Source organism: Sebastes umbrosus, chromosome 15, assembly GCF_015220745.1.
Source record: "Sebastes umbrosus isolate fSebUmb1 chromosome 15, fSebUmb1.pri, whole genome shotgun sequence".
NCBI classification, from domain to species: domain Eukaryota; kingdom Metazoa; phylum Chordata; class Actinopteri; order Perciformes; family Sebastidae; genus Sebastes; species Sebastes umbrosus.
In genome coordinates, this window is record NC_051283.1 from 10598719 (window position 1) to 10623009 (window position 24291).

Here is a 24291-nt window from a genome sequence, read left to right on the forward strand (position 1 = left end):
TGACACAGGGGAATAAGGTATATAAGGTGTTGGCTACACAAACAACACTTGTTTTTACGGTAGGATAAATTCATTGATTTTGGTCATTTCGTTTGATTTTTGACAGGAAGGAAACTACAGAATGTTGACCTTAAATTGCAGCAAATTGATTACCTCTATGAAATGTCAAAAATAATCATCAAATCTGCACACACACCTGACATCACAGTTATCAAACCCCCATGTCGATGGACACAACGACTGAAAAGATCAGAACATAGTAACAGAATAGGAGTAGTATGGACATTCCCATTCAAATCAACGTAGCAGGATGGTCAGAGTGGCGGCCATTTTTACGTGTAACTTCCGTATAACCTAAACCGACTTCGGCAAGTCGCGGACTCACTGAAGTGAGGTTGCAGTAACGACTCAGAGCTCGAAGCTCTGACGAGCAGTAGAGTAATAACGTTACGAAGCATAGAGAGCCAGAGTAAATAAGTAAAATGTAACAACTGAATGCTTCATCCACACACTTGTCACAGCGTAGGAAAGCACATTGCTATCGCCAGATGAGTGACAACTTTGTTCAGCTCATTTTCTGTAACCGTGCTTTAAAGGAAGGGTTGGTAAAGATTTTAGAAACATTTTTGTTATATTAGTTGAAACTCTGCAGCAATCAATAAATCAAATGCTGTGACAAAAAAAAAATCTGATATCTGTGGCTGTTGCAGGACTGTAATAAACCCGTCCAATCGTACCAACAATAAACATGTTCATTGTTTATGTTCGTAATGATAATTTTGGGGGAGTGGCTTTGGAGGGAGGCCTGAAGTGAAAGGCTGTCAGTGTTGCCAACTTGGCGACTTTCTCGCTAGATTTAGAGACTTTTGGAGCGAGTGCTGCTAATAACTACTTTCATTGGAAAAGAGTTGGCAACACTGGGCTTGGTTTTTCGGCTGGAACATTTTTAAAAATCTAGTGTACTCTTGCTAGTTTCTCAAGATCGCCCACCCTGCCTTTAATGCCACACTGCTTACAGAAAGTGGGCGAGTGGCCAGCAGCAGTTCTGGGTCTAACGGTCTCTCCGCCTCACGTTCCCGCCACTCTGGAGAAGGACAAGGTACCTAGTAACACTTTACTGCCCCACTGACGTATGTTCTGTTGTCACCATAACAACTAACAACAATATTTCTTCGTACAAGTCAAATGACCACGGAAAACAGTTCAATGTCTGTTCTACTCCTATTCTATTTATATGGATTCAAATATCATCTATCAGCATGTAGATTACATATTAATGCAAGTTCTAATCGTACTGCTAGTTTGTAAAAGTTCCACATAGTCCTGGCAGTGTAAGCGATCACGTCTGCAGTGCATCTTTAGTGAATTCACACCTGGATTTTATGCATCTTTTTTTCTATCCCTTTCCATTACAGTCTTGCATGTTAATGATAGTTTCAGAGGGGGTCTGGGAGAAAATGGTTTTACATTTCAAAACAGCCACACAGCCGAGTGGATTATCCGTGTGCTTCCACAGCCTGGCATCCCTGCTGGTCTACAGCCAAACCAGAGAGAAAAACCCAGCCAAACGTTGCCCAGTGTATACATTTCATTAGGAATGATGCCCTGCATATCTCCATCCTTATTCCCTGCACATCCTGCTGCAGACCACAGAGAGCATATGGTGCTGAATATGCAGTGATGAACAATAAACCTCAATTTGAACCCAAATCAGTCATTTTCCAGCCATGCCAGCCTTCCTCAGAGTTTGACACTGAAGTTAACTTTCTGGATTTCAAAGTTGTTTTTGATTTGGAGTGAGACACACCACTGTGATGAGAGATTGCCCGGTCAATCCTTGAACTGTCTGAATCTCACATAAAAAAAATATGGTGTGTGTCATATCCACAAAACTGACAAGGCCGTTGAGGTTCCAGTTCAGAAAGGAAAGAGAAAAACAGATGCATCATTTAACTGATGACACACAGCGAGAGAGAAAGGCAGGGGACAAGACTCAACGTGCTATATTTCTGACCCAATAACAAAATGATACCGTATTCAAGAATGGAACTGTAAGGGCTCAGACGATCACAATAGGAGGAGCACCAAACGTCAATGTGCTTATTAGAGAGACACCGACACAGAAAGACTGGGAGAGAGATGAGCTGCTACACAAAGGGCTGTAATAAAGGGAATGAGGATGAAGGGATAGAAAAAGAGAAAGTCCTTGGTTTAAAACAGAGCTTACTTTGTTTTGTGCTGACTGATACCTGGACCTGAAGGACCAGCTATCCTTACGAGGCAACTTACATTTCTGCCCTCGCTGACCGGTGATACAAACCTGAAGTTGAAAAAAATCATCATGTTCGATGCAACCGATGAAGAGTAACCAGAACGTATGAATCAAGCAGTTGTTGTCATGAGGAAATGACGTCCCCTCCCATGCTTTGACTGACAGCAATTTTATCTGACAGTCTTGAGTCTATATTGGCTGTACAGGCTACAGTCCAGTTTTGGTCACAACAAAGGTTAATGTAGGTTTGTCCTCTTCTGTTTCCTGTTTTGCAGCCTTTGATTCCGATTTGTGTCCATTGTTTTTGTTCTTCATTGTGTAGAGAAGAGTTTCTGTAATGGTTTATCGGTTCTTCAGTACGATGGTGTCTGAGAATGGCTTTCTGTTGGTCTCAGGTTTCTGCAGGAAACACATTTACTGTCATTGTTGCGACATAAACCCCGACAGGGGGTTGCGGGCATCTTCTTGCATCGCCTTGAAGGGGTTTATTTCACAACAATGACCCGCTAGCTACAAAGCCATGTAATAAAGGACAGTAATGGTACGTGTCCACAGGATTTGTCCTTTCCACGCTTCCCATTCATTGTCTATGTAAGCAGCCGTGTAATGCATTCTGGTAGCATGGCGGCGCAATTCAAGAGCTGGGGGCGTCACGTTGGCCACTCCTCATATGCATAAGACTGAGGTTTAGGACACTTTATGCAAATCAGGGGGCATCCGGCACGACTCACTGCCTCTGGAAATCGTTGTCGATCTAAAATAGAGACAGATTCAGCAACTGCACGGCTTATTTCTCGCAAAACATGTTTTCAGAAGAACATTTCGGTGAACTATTTTTGTAATATGAGAGAAGAGAGTTTCCAAACGAGCCGCCATGTTGGTTCCGGTTTGAAAGCTGGGAGCAGCAGTCCAAGAGTGAAAGCGTCCGTCCAATCAGGTGTCCTGTGGCAGCCCATCAAGCGTCCAATGCTGGGAAGCGAGGCGACCCCTTGTGGACACGTACCGTCAGAGTTCAGATATTGTGAGGACTGGAAACAAAAGTACTTAACAGGTCAAAATATCTATAGTCATTAAAGTGTTTGTTTTGTGTTATTCTCACTTTTTTTTTTTCTTATTCCTAACTGACAGTTTTCTAGACTCCATCCTCCATAGCTACTGTTGCTACCCCTGTTAAGCTTTCCATTTTAGGACTGCAGAAACTGCAGTATACAATGATAATGATGGCAGATTTACTGCTCAAATTTCTTATTCATTTTTTAAACAATGGGTCCTTGATTTCAGAGAGAGAGCGACAAAAGCAGGCTTTTCATTTCCAGGCGAGGAATTAACATCTGTGGTTAGCAGATTGTATCGGCTGTAGCTAGCTATCTAATTACCTCTAAGTCCCTGAGTTGGCTGAAAAGTCTCTGAAAAGTTTCTCTAGCTTTACTTTTTGTTTCCAGCAGGCTCATTTTAAAACGAGAAACCTATGAAAGAATTTTAAATATATGCTTTATGACTATGGACATGATATAATGCTTAACGACTAAAGCGAAGAGATGATCACCCTAAAGTCTTAAATTAATGAAGAGATGGTCCCTTGAGGATAAGATGAAAATGTGTTTGTGTTCGCAATTCAGGTTGTTGCAGATGCATAATAACAACATGGACCAAAGAAAATAGCCTACAAATATATATTAGGGCTGTCAATCGATTTGAATCGTAATTAATGCCTGATTGTCCATAGTTAATCGCGATTAATTGCACATTTTTTATCTGTTCAAAATGTACCATAAAGGGATTTTTGTCAAGTATTTAATACTCTTATCAACTTGGGAGAGGGCAAATATGCTGCTTTATGAAATACATGTATATATTAATATTGGAAATCAATTAACAACACAAAACAATGACAAATATTGTCCAGAAACCCTCACAGGTACTGCATTTAGCACAAAAACATGGCAAACTCAAGCCGTGTTGACTCGACTATGACTTGCCTCAAACTGCATGTGATTATCATAAAGTGGGCATGTCTGTAAAGGGGAGACTTGTGGGTACCAATAGAACCCATTTTCATTCACATATCTTGAGGTCAGAGGTCAAAGGACCCCTTTGAAAATGGCCATGCCAGTTTTTCCTAGCCAAAATTTAACGTAAGTTTGGAGCGTTATTTAGCCTCCTTCAAGAGCTTCAACAAGCTAGCATGACATGGTTGGTACCAATGGATTCCCTAGGTTTTCTAGTTTCATGATGCCATTATCTTCACTCTCGCATTAAAACTGAGTCCGCTACAACCGCAAAAATCGCAAGTTGCGTTAATGCGTTGAAGAAATCAGTGACGTAAAAAGAAATTTGCGCAGCCCTAATATATATAGAACAAAAACATTCAAAAGTATTTATATGAGGTATTACATAAGATGACGGTCAATAAAGATTTGCTGTTCCTCACCTGTCCTGAGGTTCGAGGAGTTGGTTATTGCACCAGGCTAAGAAGGGCTGGTCTCAGACGTTGCTGCGCAGTAGCCCCCCCTGTGGATGCTCTGGAGTACTGCACTCTGAGGAGTTCTTGGCTTTGTCCTTGTTGTTGTTGGGTTCGTTGTCTTTGATGATGTCATACTGACGACAAAAAAGGACGATCACCCCTGGGAGACAAATGGACATGATAATTATTTGTCAGAATAATAAGTGGACATCGAGTGGAAATAGATAAGCCAATTTCAACACTGTTTTTGCATCGAGGACACTGTAAATTTGCTGTCAAGTCTTTAAAAGGAAGTGATTAAAGCTAATAAGCTGCTGTGTTTGTTCTGTATTCAACCTTCTATAATGCTTCTTTGGTTTTCACTTCCCTGATCTTTTAAAATGTGGTTTCTAGCCCTATACACCTTGAAATATTGATACCCAGCAACACATCTCTCAACAACAAGTGGGTATTCAGGTATTCATTCTTTGATGTGCCAATAACGCAGACCGAACTGAAGTGAGACAACATGAATACGGTGAAATGCACAGACGGAGATATGAACTTGATGACAAGATAGCCATGCGAGGCCTGCCTTGAGTCAAAAAGATTAAAAACATGGCAGAGGAGAGAGAGATGCAGAGGGGAGATAGAGAACAAACAGGAAAAAAAGAAGAAAGAGAATAATTCATGACGGCGGAGGAGCGTGTGGAGGCGGGAGGAATCTGGCTGAAAACGGGCTTCAGTCTCGGCTGTTCTGCTTATGTCAGCCTCTGCTCATCTGATCACTCATACCAAAGGGCATGATGGGATATCTCACTGTGATATCCCCCAGCATGCCCCACAGGCCCAATTAAAAGCTGAAGAACACAATTCACCTTCTTCACTTCCAGTTTTCTCACCATCTTGCCCTCCTTTTTCCTCAGTTTTTCACTCTTTTCCCTCCCTCTCCAGCTCTCTCTTTCAATCTCAGCTCTCGTCCTCTTGCAGGTAATTGTTGAGGGAGATCCAGGCCGCTCGCTGTTACTGTATATTCCATATGCAGTATTTGGGCTACATTTATATCTCATTACACTTGGTGAAGTGGGTTAGGAAGGAATATTTATAGCTGCGTGTGTGTCTGTAAAACAGTGCTGAGATGTACAAAAGGATAACTGCAACACAGAGCTAATGACTGGGAGGCTTAAATAAGAAGCAGAGAGTCTTGTAGTTTAAAAAAACTGTTATACAGATGCAACGGACACTTTACTGTATGTTGTGATGATGGAAATGTGACTTTGCAAGTGGCTTTAAAATCTGTACAACACACAACATTCTCTATCCTGAGACCATCGATTTTCTTATGTGTGTTTGTGTTCTATATTTCAACTGGCTGCGAGACAAATTTCCCTTCAGGGACAACAAAGTTGAACATAATTATTTGCTGACTTCAACCTCAGACCATAGACTGTATAAAATATGGTTGTAGTCTCTGTGACGTCACCCGTAGGTTTCTGAAGAGCCGTTGTGAAGCTCAAAGTGGTCGTGTCTAGAAGGGAGTTCGCAAACTGCAAAATCTGATCCGAGATCTGCAAAAAGTCTCTCACGAGACTCGCTGCCCGACGACCTATCCTAACTTTAACTATTCAAGATCAATGCCTATAACCTTAACAATCTCGCAAGAGTTTCTCCAGTTTTTTTACCGCTCAAAGTGGGCGGCTACGTCCGTCGCCATCTTGGCAGTGACGACGCAGCCTAACTCCCGGCTAATCCAAAAATGGGCAAAAGTCGGTGGAGCTGAGGCGGGTCCAAGTGACGCAGCAGAGCAGACAGCTATAGCAGCTAGCGACCTGGTACGGCACCCACCTGTCACTCAAAGCCCTTACATAAACGATCTCAATTATGCCTAACTTTAAGCCTTAAAGTAATTTAAACAGGTGAGTTGTACAAAAATTCACCTCCCACACAGTTGTCATGAAGACCAAAACACTTTTTTTGTTATGGCTCTAGGAGTTATATGTATTTCCGGAGATATTGAACCCTAAAAATGTATTTTTTTGGTGCAAAAATTACAAAATTCCCAGTGGCAAAAAAACTATGCAATTCTCAAAATTCTGTGAAAATATTTTACAGAATTTCTTTTTTTGGTATCAAATAGCATATACATAAAGTTTGAGCAAATACTAAAATGTAAACAATGTCTGATTTGACATGGAATCACTCTTTTCAGTTTCATCTCGATGTGTTGGTCACCAAACATTTTTTCATCATCTCAAAAGCATTGCAGGGGACGAAATAGTGATCAGAGAGAGAAATGACATCACAACCAGCGTAGACCCTACATAAACCCTCAGTCCGAGAGCTTATTTGCCCCAAAGACAGCGGATGCCTATGAGGTCTGCAGTGATAAATGGATGTTGCTGAAGAGGAATATTACCTGCCCACATGATGAGCACCACTACGATGATGATGAGTTCTCCGGCCCTCAGCTGAGCAGCCTGACCGACCTCCTCCATCGTCACCTCGTCTGGAGAGAGAAAACACACACACACACAGAGTCAACAAAGTGCCACAGAGAACACTGCGTTTCGTTGTCCCATAGAGAAAATGTGAAATTACCATCACTCTGCAGGGAAAGATAAAAGAATAAAGCAGGGCGACGGGAGCAGAGGGGCCGTCTGATGTAAATTTTCCACTCTGGTCAGTGTAATTAAAGTTAAGTGAGAGCAGAGGTCTGCAGAGACAGAGAGAGCTGGATCTGAACCCCATCGCTCACTGTGTTTCTCTCGCTGACGGGACTCTGGCAGCTGCAGCGTTACACCAATCACAGGGTTAAAGGGTTCAACACAGTCTGGATCACAACCTGTTGCCAACAGCAGGACGGGTGCTACCCAACATTTCCCCTAGCTGGTCAAACTGGCTATAGAGGTTGCATGAATGGCATCAAGACATCACTGTCACTAAGATGTGTTTACTTGCATTCTAAGTTGGGTCTCCACAACCCACTATGTTGAAGGGGGTTGGCCTTGGAATTATAATACAGTAAATACAGCTTAATTTGACTATAACAGCTTACTGCTGCAGTTTATGGAATTGGCACAGCCAATAAAATCTCAATAAAATACCCATTTTGCAGTAAAATAATTTATATAAGACATTTCATGTGAAGAAATATGAATAAAACACTGCAATTTATTCAACAGGAAACTAATGTTTTTATCGATGCATGGCGCATTAATTTTGATTGGCGTACTTGATGAAAACCTTGTGATAAACCGTACAGATAATTCTCACATATATCAGCAGGAGAGCAGGTTTAAACATTAACTCAACATCAAGGCTACAGCTCAAACACCAGAAACCCCCTGAAGCATTTCAAAGAAGCTGCTTTTATTTTGAAGTATAATCACATTCCAGGTTGTTTTCAAGAAGTTAGAAAACCTCATTCAAAATCCCATTTGCCAATTTGTTTTAGAGTATGGACAGTAAACCACAAGACGAACTGTGAAAAGTTTGCCTTTCTCCCTTTTCACTATAGGCCCTGTTCCTAACATTAACTGTGTTTTTGTGTCTGCTTAATTTCAGACAAATGTTTATTTCATACATTATAAATTAAGGGGTATAAATGACACAAGCTTGTTTGTTTTATGGGCTCATAGGAATTTTTGTTGTTCTGCATGGGACGTTGGGGTAAATCAGCTTAATCAGCAGCTAAATCAATGAAAGTGTTAACAGGTTTGCCTCATTATGTCCTCCTAGCAGGGAGGAGCTGGTCCTGTTGTAGGATGTAGGACGATAGGTAAGATAGTTCTGCAGTAAATGATATTCTGTAATATTTGGTGTGCTCATTGGTATGGATGGGTGCCCATAGAGAGATTGAGATGTCAAGAGTAACTTAGACATCTTGTATCAATGGTCCGTTTGTTATTCTGTGTGAATTTGGATGCGTGCTCGGTTTAGCTCACCCGGTACTTACAGTACGTACCTGGGCATGAGCTGGAGGGAGTTGGCAGCTTGCTGTGAGGCTGCAGCTTTCTTTTGTTTGGGTTTTTTTTCTCTTCAGTTTAATTTCCGGGTTTCATTTTTGCCCTTTGTTTCAGTAAGCTTTTTGCTTTCTGCTTATCGACCTGGTTCTTCAACATCCATTTTTAAAATTTTCCTCATCTGCCAAATTATTTGGGGTGGCAGCGTTATACAAACACTTTTCAGAAAGACACATGAAATGCTGAATGGGAGATTGGATTGAGTTACAGAGAGCTATGATGTCATGATATAAGGGTTGAGTTTACTCTGAGCGTGGTCACTGTCCTGTTTCAGTGTTTCTGGATGAGTCGAGGAAGATGGTGCTATAGTGGTCAGACTTCCAGCTCTCAGGTCTCTTGTTGCCATAGTGATCCCTACGAGCTGAAGCCGAGGCCTCAGGCTTGACAAAGGGGAGTATAAAGTTGGTACAGTAATAGCAGATTACATGTTTCTGCTGTGAGGGCAGACCTCTGAATAAGATAAGTTTGGGTTGGAATGACATGAAGCTGCAAGTTGACATCTACGTCTCTCAGACATGGAGGCTGTACACTGACTGGCTAGCCACGAGTATGCCCACATTCAGATGTCACCTACAGTCTCAGTGTGTGAACTGAGCAGCTGAGGTTGGTACATCACCGTGGCGAAGCTAGCTGTTGATGGTCAGTAAATCCACAATGTCTCTAAATGTGTTAAAAGTAAAAGATGTGACACGTGGGTGTGGAGGATTTGGAGTTGTTTAAATCTTTCATGGATCTGTGCTGAGTGACAGAAGTAACGGGTCAACGTATCCTCACACAACGGTTCATCAAAAGGAAAATTTATTTTGTTAGTTATTTATCGTGCGTTTTCCTACGAATGTCCGGCAACACGAGCGATCAGTGCATCTGTGCAAGCCTCTGTGGCATTTAGGTAAAAAAATATATATACTTGGTTGGGTTTAGGAAAAGATTGTGGTTTGGGTTAAAATAACTACGGAATCTTAGGTAGGCCTACACCAATGGATTCTATAGATGGAAGTGACCTTTACACTTACCACGACTGTGACTCAGAATTATTCCATCAATGTGGACTACCGACCCCCCAATGTATATTTGAGACATGTCACAACCGTCCCTGTACACTGGGACGGTTGTAACAGTGGAGTGACTGTACTAAAATCAATTTTGCAACCTGTTCATATTTCATAAAACCACTTAAATACATTGTATCAGGAGTTGACACATTGGAGTTTATAATATAGCAAATTGGATATTCCTGTGTAAATGTTCTTTGATTTATTGCAAAAATCGTAAAAAGTATTACAGCTGTCACTGGTCTCCTCTACGAAAGCTATGTAACAAACGAGTCAACGTTTGGATTAAAATGAATACAGAAGTGGCGTTACTTAGTTAAAGTTAAAATTAAGTCAATGTTGACTTCTTGTTTCACACGGGATACAAACAGCTGTCCGGCGTTTTTCAGATAACCTGGTTACAGTGTTTACTGTACATGACCGATGCAATAATCATAATCGGGTTATGATTAAGTTATTAGATCATTGACGAATCATGTGTCAAACCTGAGGTTAAAAACATACTCCATTACATGAGATCTACTACTGATATTGACAAGTATGTATACAGTACAGTCATAATTGGAGCCATACTCCATATAAAATAATCTAACAATTCAATGTGGCCTGTCTCATTCACATAGGTAGGCCTATATGCTCCCACCATTCAAGACTCAAAGCTATTGTTTAGAAGACAAAGACTACTGCAGCTGTATACTGTGTGTACTGGGAATCATCCATACCGTTCAGTGAATGCTGGAAGCTGCTGCATCGCTGTCAGAGATAAATTAAAGGTTGAAACAGCTCCAACAGTAAGGAGTCTCTGTATTGTTTTAAAAGATTGATTTAGAAAACAGCACATTTTGCAGCTCCTCGTATAATAACCAACATAACACCTCAACACCAGCCACCAAAGATTTGACTACATTATGAAAACTTCAGTGCATCGAGGACTTTTTGCAATATTCTGCTGTTATTGAATATGAGCTTCAGACAAGAGAGATATGAAGAAAGATCAACAGTCAGATAGGAACAACAGTTGTGTGTTGCGTTGCGCCTGCAGGTACTGGATGGTGTCAGGCTGATTAATACTCGCTTAGAAGGGGAGGAGAGCAGTAATGGCTGGGAGATTTAATCAGGACAGCTAATGAATGCTTCCATAACACACATACACAAACACAATTTGCACACAGGCAACTTCAATCAAAGTCAGAGAAAACAAAACGAGTCTGCCCCTCAACATCAAGACAAATTGTCCCGCTAAACACCTGTTCAAAATACAGCTGACTCATATTTCTGTCTAGTATTGAGTCTTAAAATCATGATTTTTCTTAACAACTACTAACTAAGAGACACCAACTAAGAGTAGATACCAAACTTGTTTATGAAGTGTATATACCGGTATGTACATAGACATAATTGGGCTAAATCCGCCCAAAAAAGCAATCGCTTTTCTTTACAAACGATTCTTTTCTCACACACTATGGACATTTTTTAACGTTTATATGATCATTCCTATAGCTGGATGTATGTTTGATTCTGAAAGCATTATTTCCTCTCTATAGGCAGCAGTTTTTGCATGATGTCATGTGGCCATCAAGTACATTTGTGAGACCCCTTTTGACGGTGGCTGGGGTGTGACCCAAAGGTAGGTAGTATTGGAGGAAATAAAAACTCTTCAACCTTAGCTCTGTGACCCCACTTCCCTTGTCGGGGGAAAAAAAAACAACTACCAGCCCAACTTACTGTGTCCTCTCCCATAGCACTGCAAAAGTTTCTTGTGACAATTCCAGCTCTGAAACAAAATTAAGACGCTAACTTAGTCCAGCCATTTCAACGAGCACACGGCATGGAGGGAGTGAGAGTTATCACCAAAACTATAGCGCCTAATTTCTTAAGCAAAAAATGCAAATTCTCCTTACAAAAAAATCACATCATCACACAAGCTGTGAGCGCACTTCAGCAGAATATCGGTGTCATGACAGCTATACCTCTCCTACCACACAGAACCAACAACATTTAATAAGCCTACACATCAAATACACACATAACACAGTGCACACACAGCCAACATTAGCGATATGTGCATGTTAATGACCGTTTTCCCAAATAAACCGTAACATACACAACAGTGGCAGCAGCGGCCAGACTAATGTCAGTTGGTAAAAATAAAATGATAACTGATGACTTTTTAAATATTATTTTTTAGAATATAATATGCCCTGGTAGTTCCCCTCACGGTGCACCACGCAGCCAAGGTGCACTCTGAGTAGGGCTGGGCAATATAGCCAAAATCGTAAGTATATGTAATTTCATATCTCGATAACGATATATATCACAGTATAGCATGTTTTCTGGTAATTTTATAAATAAATAGTCTATATGGAATAACCACATGGTAAAGCCTATTTTGTATACTCCTGTATGAATTAAATACTTGACAAAAGTCCTGAGTATTTTCTCGTGAAATTAAGAACTTCAGTGCAAAATGAACATAACATTTTCAAGGGAAAATAGAGAAAAGAATAAATAGATATTTCCAGCTATACATTGGTTATGTTTATGTGCATACACACAAGCAATCGGATTAAGACAATAATTTGATTTTTGTTAATCACATTGAACTGACAAAACCGCAATCTTCAAATGACATTCCCTCAAAATATTTCATATGAGTTAGTGTGTGCTTGTTATTATCAATTTAGACGAGGTAATTGTGTATCACGATATCTCGATATATGATTTCATCACGATATGATACCATTGAAAGACGATAAATTATCATATTGAATTATCGCCCAGGGAAGGGCAGGTGTCTTCGCTAAAGGGACTGTGAAGAATATGAGCCCGTACATGACGTAAACCCATGTGGGTATTGTGGCTGTCCAGCGGGAGCACATCTCCGTACTGCTGATGAGTCAACGGCACCGGCTACATCCGCTTCTTCCGGCAACGGTGCATTTGCCAAGTTAACGTTACGCAGGCTGTAAATTTACAGTAAAGTTAAAGTTGTATGTCCCTTATTTTTTGCCAAAGTAAAAAACACGTTATTTGACGTGCTTCCCCGTTTTGCACGGCCCCTCCCCTGTCATGAATAACGAACAGTCCCTAATGTCACCTGTCTCTTTATCACGTCGCTGCTGATGAGCGTTTAGCATGTGTCCCTCTGAAGGAGCTGCTCTCGGCACTGTAACTGGGTCGGACATGATATAATTGGAAGTACTGCGAGCCGCTCCAGATCACGGCAGCCTCTGCATTCGAGAATTAGAACGATACGTTGTATTGGAGGTGGGTGGGGGTTCTCACAACGGCAGCCATTTCTGCATTTTATTTGTATTAAATTGTCAAATTACCATTTTCTTTGTTGTAATGAAGCATAAAAACACAGATGAAACAGTACTCTGCTGGGTTACTGCCTCTGGTTAAAAGCTGCTATTAAAATCAGTATGTACTGTACCTGCATGTATGGATGTATGTGTGTCAATATTTGTTTTCTCTCTGTGAGCGCTCCTGTGTTAATGCATGATTGCTTCTGTTTCTGTGTGCTTTTCTACTTACGTTTGTGTGCTCTTGTATGTATTGATCGACCTGCCTGTGTGTGTGTGTGTTTGTAGTATGTGCTGTGCAGGGGCGAAAACTCTGTTGATGTCAGGCTCATAAGTTGTCTTTGGCTTTTGACGATTTTCACAAAAAAAAATGCATACATTTTTGCAAAGGAGTGCTTCACTTGAAGGGTTTTTGCACTGATTTTAAGTCCCAATGGAACCAAGGTCCTCGAGCAACATTTGACATCTCAGCTTCCGGTAACAGTCCGTGAAGACAGAATTGGGGACAAATGAGCTGCTTAATAAGCACCAGTGTTCCTCTCAGTAAGTAAAAAATACAACCCTGTCTCCCACAAAATGACGTTCACATACAACTAAACTGCATAACCAAAACACATTTTGAGGGAAATGTATTTTCTCCCGGATTACAGTCGCAGTTTTAAACAGTTTTAAACACATTTAACCACGTGTTTAAAACTGTTGTAAATGGTAACAAAACACAAACGCAACAAAGCTACTGGGTTAGGTTTAGTCAAAAAACGTCATGGTTTGACTTAAAATTACTACGACATCAAAACAAAACAAAACCAAAATGCAACAAAACTACTTAGTTATGTTTAGGCAACAAAACTACTTGGTTAGGTTTAGTACTAAAACATCATGGTTTGGCTTAAAATTACTTAAAAAACAAAGAAAACGCAACAAAATCACTACATTTCACACGAGACACGGCGGTCTCCAGGGGGAAAGTCCAGTGTTTGTTGGACCCATCCACCTCCCATCCTGCCCGCCAGTAGTGAATTTTCTCGTTCGTTATACCTGTTATTATTCAATAACATTTTTATTCAACGTATTTTCATTCACGGTTTCTCGATATACTACGTCACCTGCTCTACGCGTCGCTTGTTGTACGTCACTCGCTGCAGACTTACAAAGGTATATGTGATACGTAAAGTAAAAGAAAAACGTAATCCGCCACAAAATACGTTACTTTCCAAACGTAATTAAGAATGCAATTTAGTGCTGTAAATTGTATTTCTAAAATCCATTTTACGCCCAGATTTGTGTAGATTTTGTGAAAATATTAATATTATAAATTTGAAACACAGATACATTCCTATATAACCAAATAAAAGTTGAAAATAATGTTTTATCGTCCCTCACCTGGGCTCTTGGACGCCATCTTCTCCGACTCTTTGGACGTTCTGAAGAGGACCGGCTCACTAGGGGGGCTGCTGCCTCCCATGCTGATGCTCTGAACGTGAACGATGTATTCCGTGTCCTCGTCCAGATCCCACAATGCACAGGAGCGCGTGGTGGTGTTCACTTCCTGGATGAACCTCAGCATGCGGACATCCTTTTTCTGCAGAAGAGCGAGGAATAGAAGGGCAGAGGTAGAGGAATCAGGGTCAGGAGACTCGATGTAATGTGATACTTTATTGATCCCTGCAGGGAAGTTCTTTGGCACCACCTCAGCAGAGAAGTCACAGATCAGGGTTAAACCACAGATTACAGCGGGTTTTGATTCTAAATGTTTCTGATGTTTTTCCAAAGTGCCAGTAACCAAATTCTGCTTGTAATTTCTTTGACATGAACAGATAATATTGGCACAAAGCAATATCTGCAATCAAAACTCTGCATCACTTTAAATAGAGTCACCAATTCAGCTTCACCCTGCTCATTTGAGGCAATATAAAAGAGCTTTCTACTTGTTAGCAACAGTTCCTTGGATGCATGGTCTATCAAATGCAGATTTCTGGTGGCAGAGTCCGATTTTCCTGCTGACGATCCCTCTTGAGAAAATTCAACAAGCTGCCCTCGGGTTAGGGCCGATACGGTGCAAATGCAAACACGTCTCTCTTGGTTAACAGTTAAAAGCTAAAATAAAACCTGCAGGGTTTTGTCCTGCGATGTAATTAAGCTTTAAGAAACCGAGTGCTACTCTGGCCATGTACGCTCTGATTGAAACGTACGTGATTATCCAGCTACTGCTTGCTCAGGTCAATTGGTTCCTGCTAGATCAAGAGTGAATCTCCTCAGGAGCTTTCTTATTTACCGGACAATTAAAGAAGATAATTCCTTAACCTATCTAAAGTGCACAGAGACAAAGTGTACATTTGAAAAGTATCTGAAAGTGTGTATACAACTACTTGGCTGCAAAAATTGGACTCATCAAAGTTTGCATTTCCAAAGTATTTTTTGTCTATTTCATCTAAACCAGGGGTATTCAATCTAATTTTGATGGGACATTCTAAATCTTAGTAATGTCCAAAAATATGAATTGTATTGGGGGATGTAAGCAGGAAATGTGACGTTGCAATGGATTCAGTCAGGTTGGTCTCATACACCGTTCGTAGCTATACCTACGAAAAGTGATGCGCTGTAATTTGTGTATTTCCCACAAAATCAATTTGTGTGTAATCCACGTAATCGTGAATCAGGAATTATAAATAGCGGCGGTCGCCGTGTAGGGAGTAGTTCAGGGTGGATGAGTGGGTCAAAAAACACCATACTTTCACCCAGGAGACCGGCGTTCATGTCCCGTGTGAAACCAGAAGTTAACAATGAGGTTTTTGTCAAACAAATTACGTACTTAAGTAACGCCACTTCCGGTGTTATTTTAAGACAAACCACGATCTTTTCCTGATCCTAACTAAGAAGCTTTCTTACCTAAACCTAATGAAGTTGTTTGCTGTGAAGACGGAAGTTTATTTTGAAAAGACTGTACGCATGTAATGAGTGGAAACTGTTGCTGGACATTCGTAGGAAAACGAAACGAAAAAGGAGGAATACGTTTTTCGTAAGATATCATACGAACCGTTGTATGAGGATACGTTGATTCAGTGAGTTGCATTGTGGTCTACGACTTGAGCCCTGTTTTCTTTAGCCAATATTTGTTTACATTTTGGCGAAGCGGCAGCATTGAAATTATGCCAAATGATCTATTAACAGATCCTGTGTGCAATGTACTCACGTATGTAGTATACAGACAACTACTAATGGATTTCTGTGAAAATGAAGCAAACTTAAAAATGTGATGATTCTCAGGAAAGTTTTTGGTGTTATAAGGAGTATATCTTCTCTGTGATTTCTAGGCGGATATATGGACAGATTTGACAAAGTTATGACTCAGAGAAGGAGAGTGATTTTTTAAGTTAATTGCAACAATGATTCGTTAAATGAGCCACTGCTGCTGTTGCTATAACTACGAGCAGGTGAGCAGGGCTGTGTCAGCACGCCAAACTACAGCTAACTTCCTGTTGTTTTTAGATTCACCGGCATGCTTCATGTCTCTCTCCCTCCTCACAATTTGAAAAATCTCTGATCTAAACTTTGTCCAAAGTTGCCCTTCCTCTCTACACACACACACTCACATGAAGGACACGACACACACATAGAGTAGAGGTACCTGTTGGGTGATGGCGAATCCAATGACGGGGTCCCCCTCCAAGATCTCCCACGTGACCATGGCGGAGTTTACCTCAATCTCTCTGATGGTCACATTGAGTGGAGCTGACAGCAGGGTGTCTGACACACACACACACACACACACACACACGCAGCAAGGCCAAAGAAAACACATTAATTGAGAACGACAGGTCATGAATATTCTGTTACACCTTGTAATACATACAAAAGATGCTACAATATAAACCTGAATCTTCCCCTCTCCATCGCTCTCTCTCTCTCTTTGAACTCTTCCTCCTCTTCACCTCTCGCCCCTCTTCCCTTAAATCTTCTCCTCTCCTCCTCCAGATTAATCTCTGCTTTCATTAACACCAGGCCTAATTAACCACACAAAGGTCTCCTGGTGTTTCCTCTCTGTCTCATCTGTCTTCGTCTTGGTTGTTTCTCTCTCTCACACACACTTTCCTATCTTTACCTTCTCCTCTCTTCTTCCTCCCACGCGCATCTCATTAAAGTGTGACTCATGAGGATGTATTTTCTTCAGTCATACCGCCAATTGATTTTTAATGTTTGGGCTAAAAAAAAACTCACATCCCAGAATTCAGGAGATTAACTATGATGGATTAAATTACAGTCTTGCCTAACTTTCTTCCTTCTTTAACTGTAAAGGGAGCACAGAGTGGAGAAAAACCCCATCAGTAATGTGTGTGTGTGTGTGTGTGAGAGAGAGAAAGTAGGCTGCGTGTGCGTTTGTGTGAGAGCTGAGAACACCTCAAGGTCCTCTATGAACAGAGCCAGGGTTGTATTTCCCATGAGCCTGACTTGTAAAAGCAACGCCCGAGTGAGACCTTGACATTGTACTAGAAGGCACACACTTGCTCGCGTGCACAAACACATTCACACACACAGGATTAGCATTGAAATTTGCATTTATTCGATTCTGTGCTATACATACTCCACATGGACGAGCACATATACAAATTCAAGTTTATTTTTGTCTGAGGTCTCCCCTAACACAACTATAATTACATCAATGGAATAAAATGTACAATTTGAATGTCTTTCCACAATAGAGTGCTGTAGGGATGACATATGTTTGTAGGCCAACCAGGAAGTTAGCATCTCCCTGGGTTCCCTCGACAAAAAGGCAATGGGATTATTACGTTGGGTTTTAGATGATTGCAGAATATAAGATCTGTGGCCAAAAGACGTTTATGATACTTTTTCTTCCGTAAAATAATCTTCACAAATGAACACCACTTTTATGATTTTTGAAGTATGAATGCAATCGACAAAAGTAAAAAGCTAACATCAGGCTATAAACAAACTACATCACGGTCACATGACCGGGAGTATACACAACGAGGCTGTAAAGAGTCGGTGTGATGACGTTAAGTAGTTTCATTTAGCCACTTGTTAGCAACCGACTTTTTTTATGACTTTTTTATAAAAGCTTCAAAATTCACGAGAGGGGTATTTACTGATGTATTTTATATCATAGAACAAAACGCTAAAATCTCTTAAGCTTGTGTTAACTACAGACCTTATTTCAGGCATCCAACTAAAAAACCCATTGACTTCCAGATGAGGGAAGCGGAAGTTCTTAAATGCTAACTCATTTCCGGGTTTTAGGACTCATTCCTGCAGACTGTGTAGACTGTATATAGTCAACATGACGTCACCCATTGCTTTGTGGATTGACGTTTTGAAGCCTCGAGCCGGCATTTTGTTTTTTTGCAACTAGAAGTGACATGAGAGGATGGAGCTAAGTACAACTGAACGCTGAATAAGACATTTTTAGGCGACCAAAAAAGGTTATAATTAACTTTCATGAACTGAAAACACACTGTGAAAAAGTTAAAGTTCTAAGATGAAAACACGGACAACTCCCAGACCGGACAACGCCGTGGTAGCGACCTGTCAATCACAAGGTAACCACGCCCTAAAGCATCCCCTGCTTTATGGTCTATTTGACTCTAAATGGGACCATAATTTACTAAATGAACATCATGCTGTATTGAAGAAGACTTTAAACTAGAGATTGAGAACATAAACTCACGTTTACAATGTTTACTGAGGTAATAAATCAAGTGAGAAGTAGGCTCATTTTCTCATAGACTTCTATACAATCAGACTTCTTTTTGCAACCAGAGGAGTCGCCCCCTGCTGGCTGTTAGAAAGAATGCAAGTTTAAGGCACTTCAGCATTGGCTTAACTTCTCAGACTCGGAGGTAGTCCACTGGTTATATGAGCCAAAGTAAGGCTGTAGCTACAAAATGCACGAGTGTGTTGAGTTGAGCAATGGTGCGTTTCATTGCCTCATGATGCTTTTTACTATTATGTCGTAAGTTACATAGTCTTGCTTTAATACTTTGCCCTTCTGCGTGCTCTCATGTCCAGATGTTACCTTCTCCACTCCATTTAAAAGTCTGTGTGTGTGTGTGTGTGTGATCCGATTATACTACCCTGCTCTTTCTTCCTCTCTGTTTACCCACCAGATTACATACAGGAACTGCAGTCTGTCACTTTTTTGCAAATTAGATTGTCACATTGTCACACCTCTGCCAATATTGAACACGCGGCCTCCGACTTGTTCGCAGAGTCAACTAATGGTATTACAGGAAGAAGAATGTACTCTTTGTTTCTCTGCCTGCCTCGCTGTCTGCTCGATGCTAACACAATCACCAGAATACAGCAGAGAAAACTGGAATGTTAAATATTGGTGGTGGCCAAACTCTCTCAGTGGCTCCCAAAGGCTGTATGTGTGTGTTTGTTGATGCAGAGTAGATGGTGTGTGTTCAAGATACATTGCTATGACTCCCTGTTTAACTAGCTGTTTTCTCACTGTTTATCTTCCAGCACTCGCACACCCACAGAAACAATAGCAGAGAGGGATTCCCATCCATTCTTAAGCCGTTTGCTGCCAAACAGCTAAAGGCTGGCTGCAGGATCTCAGAACTCCCCTCTTAAAACTACATTCATCTCCAGCCTCAGGAAGCCAAATATCAAATATCTAGAGGCTGTGATAAATCCCACATGATCTCATCATCAAGATTTCAGCTTTTCAAAGGACTATCTGTCATCTCTCCGCTTATCACCTAGACGCAATGTAACCAAGAGATCTTACTGCTCGAGATGAATGTTCTGCTTGAATATAAGCCGCTGCAGGTTAGAAATGTGCAACACCATGAAAGATAGATGAGGTGCTATATCCAACATGCGTAATGTGATTAGATCTATGCTGTATGTAGGGCTTCCAATAGGAATCTAATACTGTTTCATATCCCTTCAGGACATTGATGGATGTTGAAGCGGAGGGGTTTTCGAGTAGGGCTGCACAATTAATCTGAATTTTATCGCCTTGTGGCCGACTGCAATTTTCAAATTGCAGCAGGTGCAGTATTTGTTAAAGGTGAAATGTGTCAAAATACCATCCATCCATCTGTATCCGCTTATCCTATTCATGGTCGCGGGGCGGGGGGGCTGGAGCCGATCCAAGCTGACATTGGGTGAAGGCGGGGGGGTACACCCTGGACAGGTTGACAGACTATCACAGGGCTCACACATATAGAGACAGACAACCATTCACACTCACATTCACACCTACCAGCAATTTAGAGTCAACAATTAACCTGCATGTCTTTTGGACTGTGGGAGGAAACCTGAGCACCCGGAGTAAACCCAGGCTAACATGGGGAGAACATGCAAACTCCACACAGAAGGGTCAAAATACTATTTTAAATTACATATTGATGTGCTGCAGAGGTGTCTTATTCTTCTACAGACTTAAGAAAACATCTTAAATCACATCATAATCATTTTAATATGTTTTTCATTGAAAATGAGAATAATGACGTATAAATTTCCTCTAATATCGCTAATTATATCACAATCGCAATATCAGTCAAATTAAATACATATTTTTTTCAAAATCGTTCAGCCCCATCCGGCATACAATTCAGGGTTGCAACCAGTGGCGGCCGGCCAATAGAGGGCCACGGGGCCTGGCCCCACCCACCTTGAGCCACCAAAAAAAAAAAAAAAAATTATAAAATTATTAATTATAAAAATTCTAAAAATTATAAAAATTGTCAATATGTGTGTTTTTGACCTATGGAATATACCCGTAATATTTGTAAAATAGGATAACTGCGCCAAATATCTGCTTTCCTCCTTGAACTCTCTGCTAGTGCACCTCTCAGCTGCTCTGCTGCACGTGCACTTTCTGGGGCCAAATGGATTTGGCCCAAGGAAGGCAGGTCTAATAAGCAGTACAGCCAATCACTGATTAAAGATATATGATTACAAGCATGAATGACATACAATTCATCCAATCAGCGCCGTAAAAAAGACTTCCGGGAGGGCCAAACTGATTTGGCCCATGGTGTGCGCGCACACGTTCACGTGTGTCTCTCTCTGTTCTCGTCAGGGCTCATGTCAGTTCTCGCGTGATCTTGTCTTCTCGTCTCTCGCTTCTCTCCACTTCTCTTCTCTCACAGCCCATTTTAACGGCATGACAATGGAACAGCCAAGCACTAGTAGCGCTTTTTGATACCTTTTTTTGCATTGAATCGTACTAGGATGTTTGTTGAAATTGATTGGCCCTACCCAAAAAAAAATCCACCAGCCGCCACTGGTTGCAACTAACAATTATTTTCATTATCGATTACAGTAATCTATTGATTATTGTTGGGCTTAATCGAGAAGGTGACGTCTTGTTTTGTCCAGCCAACAGTCCAAAAGCCAAAGATATTCAGACAAAGACATGCAGCAAATACCTAACATTACAGCCTATTCTCATCACCAGGGCGTTGAACACCGATGCTTTGTCACGGCCGTCGGCTTTTGGTGCCGCTGCACATGGCACGCTTTGGCACTGGTATGAAACACACCAGGTTTTCCATTAACTATAATGTAAACCCATCTGCGGCAACAGTAGACGCTCAGAGAAAGTGCGACGGGGAGTGGGGTGACGTAGTTTGAAGAGCGAAAAGTCACACACCAGGCAGGCGGGAGGGGAGGTGGATGGGTCCAACAAACACAGGATTTCTGTTTGTGTCCCTTGCGTGACGTTACAATAAGCTGTGTGTTCGTGTCCCGTGTTCACAACGTTCAATGTCATTTTCGCTGTACAAACGTAGTAGTTTTAAGCCCAACCATGTATTCCTTCCCTAAACCTAACTATAATGGTTTTGTTGCCTCACCCTAAAGTGAGATGTGTTGCACATTTGTGTAGCTGCAACCAGCAAATGTTTAGCTTTTTTTTTTTTTTTTTTTTTTAAATGAAAAATAACTCCCAACGATTAATCGATTATCAAAATTAGCAATCAACTAAAAAAAACAATCAATCAATCAAATCAAATAATCATAAACACTTATGTAGTTGTTTTTGGTGTATTTTATCATCTTATTTTCTTAAATTAAGTGCACATTTGCCAGTGTATTTCTCTTAAAATCTATATCTTTCCTAAACCAACCAACAACAAAAATATGATCTAACCCTTTAAAAAATAAGGAATATCCTCCAAACTGGAGAGGAAACATAATTAGCCTATAAGTCATATGAGACTAACTGGTGTCAGCCATTTTTTTTGCCATTACAAAGCTTATTGCCTCTACAGTATACCTACAGCTGATGCAAATGTTGATGCTGACACATCCATAACAATGTGTCATGTTACAGGGACACTGTAATGTACTACATGCATCCTCATCAGACAGCTGTGGTCCAGACATCACACCACACAGCAGCATGATGATGACAGTATGTTGTTTATCATCAACCTGTGGTAAAAACTCACCGGCGGTAACGGAGGACACCGAGAGGAAGCCCAGCAGCAGCAGCAGCAGCAGCAGCAGCCCCTGACCGCCCGGAGACAAGCCTGGTTCAGCCATCCTCCTGCTTCTTCTAGCGACGCTTCACATCCTGCCCGGCGGCCCATTTACAACATCCCATTGAACGGGGAAGGAGTGAGCATCCCGGTTACCGGAGAGACTTGTTGTGCCCGGTGTGACGAGGCTCACCTGAACTTGGACGCTGCAGCAGCAGAAGCGCAAAAACAGCCGGTAGGAGGAGGAGAGGAGAGGAGAGGAGGAGGAGAGGAGGAGGAGGAGGAGGGGTGGTGTTGTGGTGGTGTACCGTCTCCGTTTGTCTCGGTGCCGGTGGAGGAGCCTCCACGACGGCCCTCAGAGCACCGTCAGTCTGCCGGCTGCTGGTGACGGAGCGGCGGCGTGGAGAGGATCACTACGAGGAGAGGAGAGAGGAGCGGAAAAGACGCAAGTGCTGCAGAGAGCAACGTGCAGCCACAGCTAATGACTCTCTCTCTCTCTCTCTCTCTCTCTCTCACTCTCTCTCTCTCTCTCTCTCTCTCTCACACACACACACACACACCTGCAACAGTCCAAGTTGCTTAAAGAAGTAGCCTATTGGCAATAAGTTGGATCAATATATTTGTACAACTTAAATGATGTCAATAGTGCTAACATGATTAGTCGATTAATTGAGTCGAATAATTGATTGGTGTTTAAAGGGACTGTTTGTAACTTTCAGAAATACTTGTTAACAGCGACACCTGTGGCCGTTAAGTCAACGAAAGTCAGCGTCGGACTCGCGCTTTACTCGCTCTAAATAGACATGAACGAGCATCGCTTACAGTGAGGTGACACACGTCAGCTAAAACCACAATATCACTCTATATTTCACCTGCTTGGCAGTAATGTTAGCTGACCAGACGAAGGTCTCTCCATGAATCAATGCTGATCCTAGTGTTGGTTTTGACCATTGTTTTTAAATTTCGTCTTTCGTGTCCCCCAACTTTATACATGTTGTGCAAATGCAATACAAAATACTTGGATTAGACCTGTAAAGAAACTGTGGTACAATCAGACTTTGTTGTGTGGTACAACTACACAAGAATATGCATTAAACATGTTATTTGCAAAGTGCAATGATGGTGCAACAGCAAAGGAAAGCCCTGCGGCAGAATATTAAATCAAATTCATTCAGCACAATCTGTCTGGCCTTGACCAACATATTAAATCAAATTTCCCTGAGTCGGGAATGTAACCAGGAAACAGGATTCCATATGTATGAATCAGTGGCCCTGTGTCTGTTCCATAAAACATGAACTATCTGCTCTATAAAGAAAAGAGCAAAGGTGTTCCTGTAATATAAACAGGAAATATAAGTATGACACAGGGGTCATATTTGGAATGGAAGGACCTATGGGTGCCATAACTGGTCGATCCAAATAGGGTCCTATATGGTCAATTAAAAGGAGATAGAAACCTAATACACTGTCCAGTCAATACAGTCCTATAGTACATGTGCACCTTATTAAGGGTAAAATAGGCTTGCAGTGTGGAGGAACGGCGTTAATTGCCAACACATATATAGGAACCCAGGGACAAGAGTTGGTCACAGATAATAGATCGATGCACATTAACATTCCCAACAGAAGCTTCTTTTAATGTCTCTTTCATTTCAATGAGAAGAGGCCGAGATGCCGCTCTTTCTTCCTCTCCTCCTCTTCGCTCTTCACTGTCTTCAGCCGAAGGTTATGAGAACGAT

At 41.4% G+C, this 24291-nt stretch overlaps 1 protein-coding gene across 3 annotated transcripts; it reads right to left on the reverse strand.

Annotated features, from left to right (window-relative positions):
* Positions 1-793: 793 nt before the first annotated feature.
* Positions 794-22822, reverse strand: fndc5b (fibronectin type III domain containing 5b). 3 transcript variants are annotated; one of them, XM_037793722.1, is made up of 6 exons: positions 22523-22822; positions 16723-16841; positions 14478-14676; positions 7132-7221; positions 4704-4896; positions 794-2671 (listed from the first exon to the last, which is right to left on the reverse strand). In XM_037793722.1, the coding sequence occupies exons 1-5, from the start codon at positions 22614-22616 to the stop codon at positions 4757-4759; spliced, it is 642 nt and encodes a 213-aa protein (XP_037649650.1). In that variant the 5' UTR covers positions 22617-22822; the 3' UTR covers positions 794-2671; positions 4704-4756. The 3 variants fall into 3 exon arrangements, with proteins under 3 accessions (XP_037649650.1, XP_037649649.1, XP_037649648.1); XM_037793721.1 differs by having other exon boundaries at positions 794-3260; XM_037793720.1 differs by having other exon boundaries at positions 794-3300.
* Positions 22823-24291: the final 1469 nt, after the last annotated feature.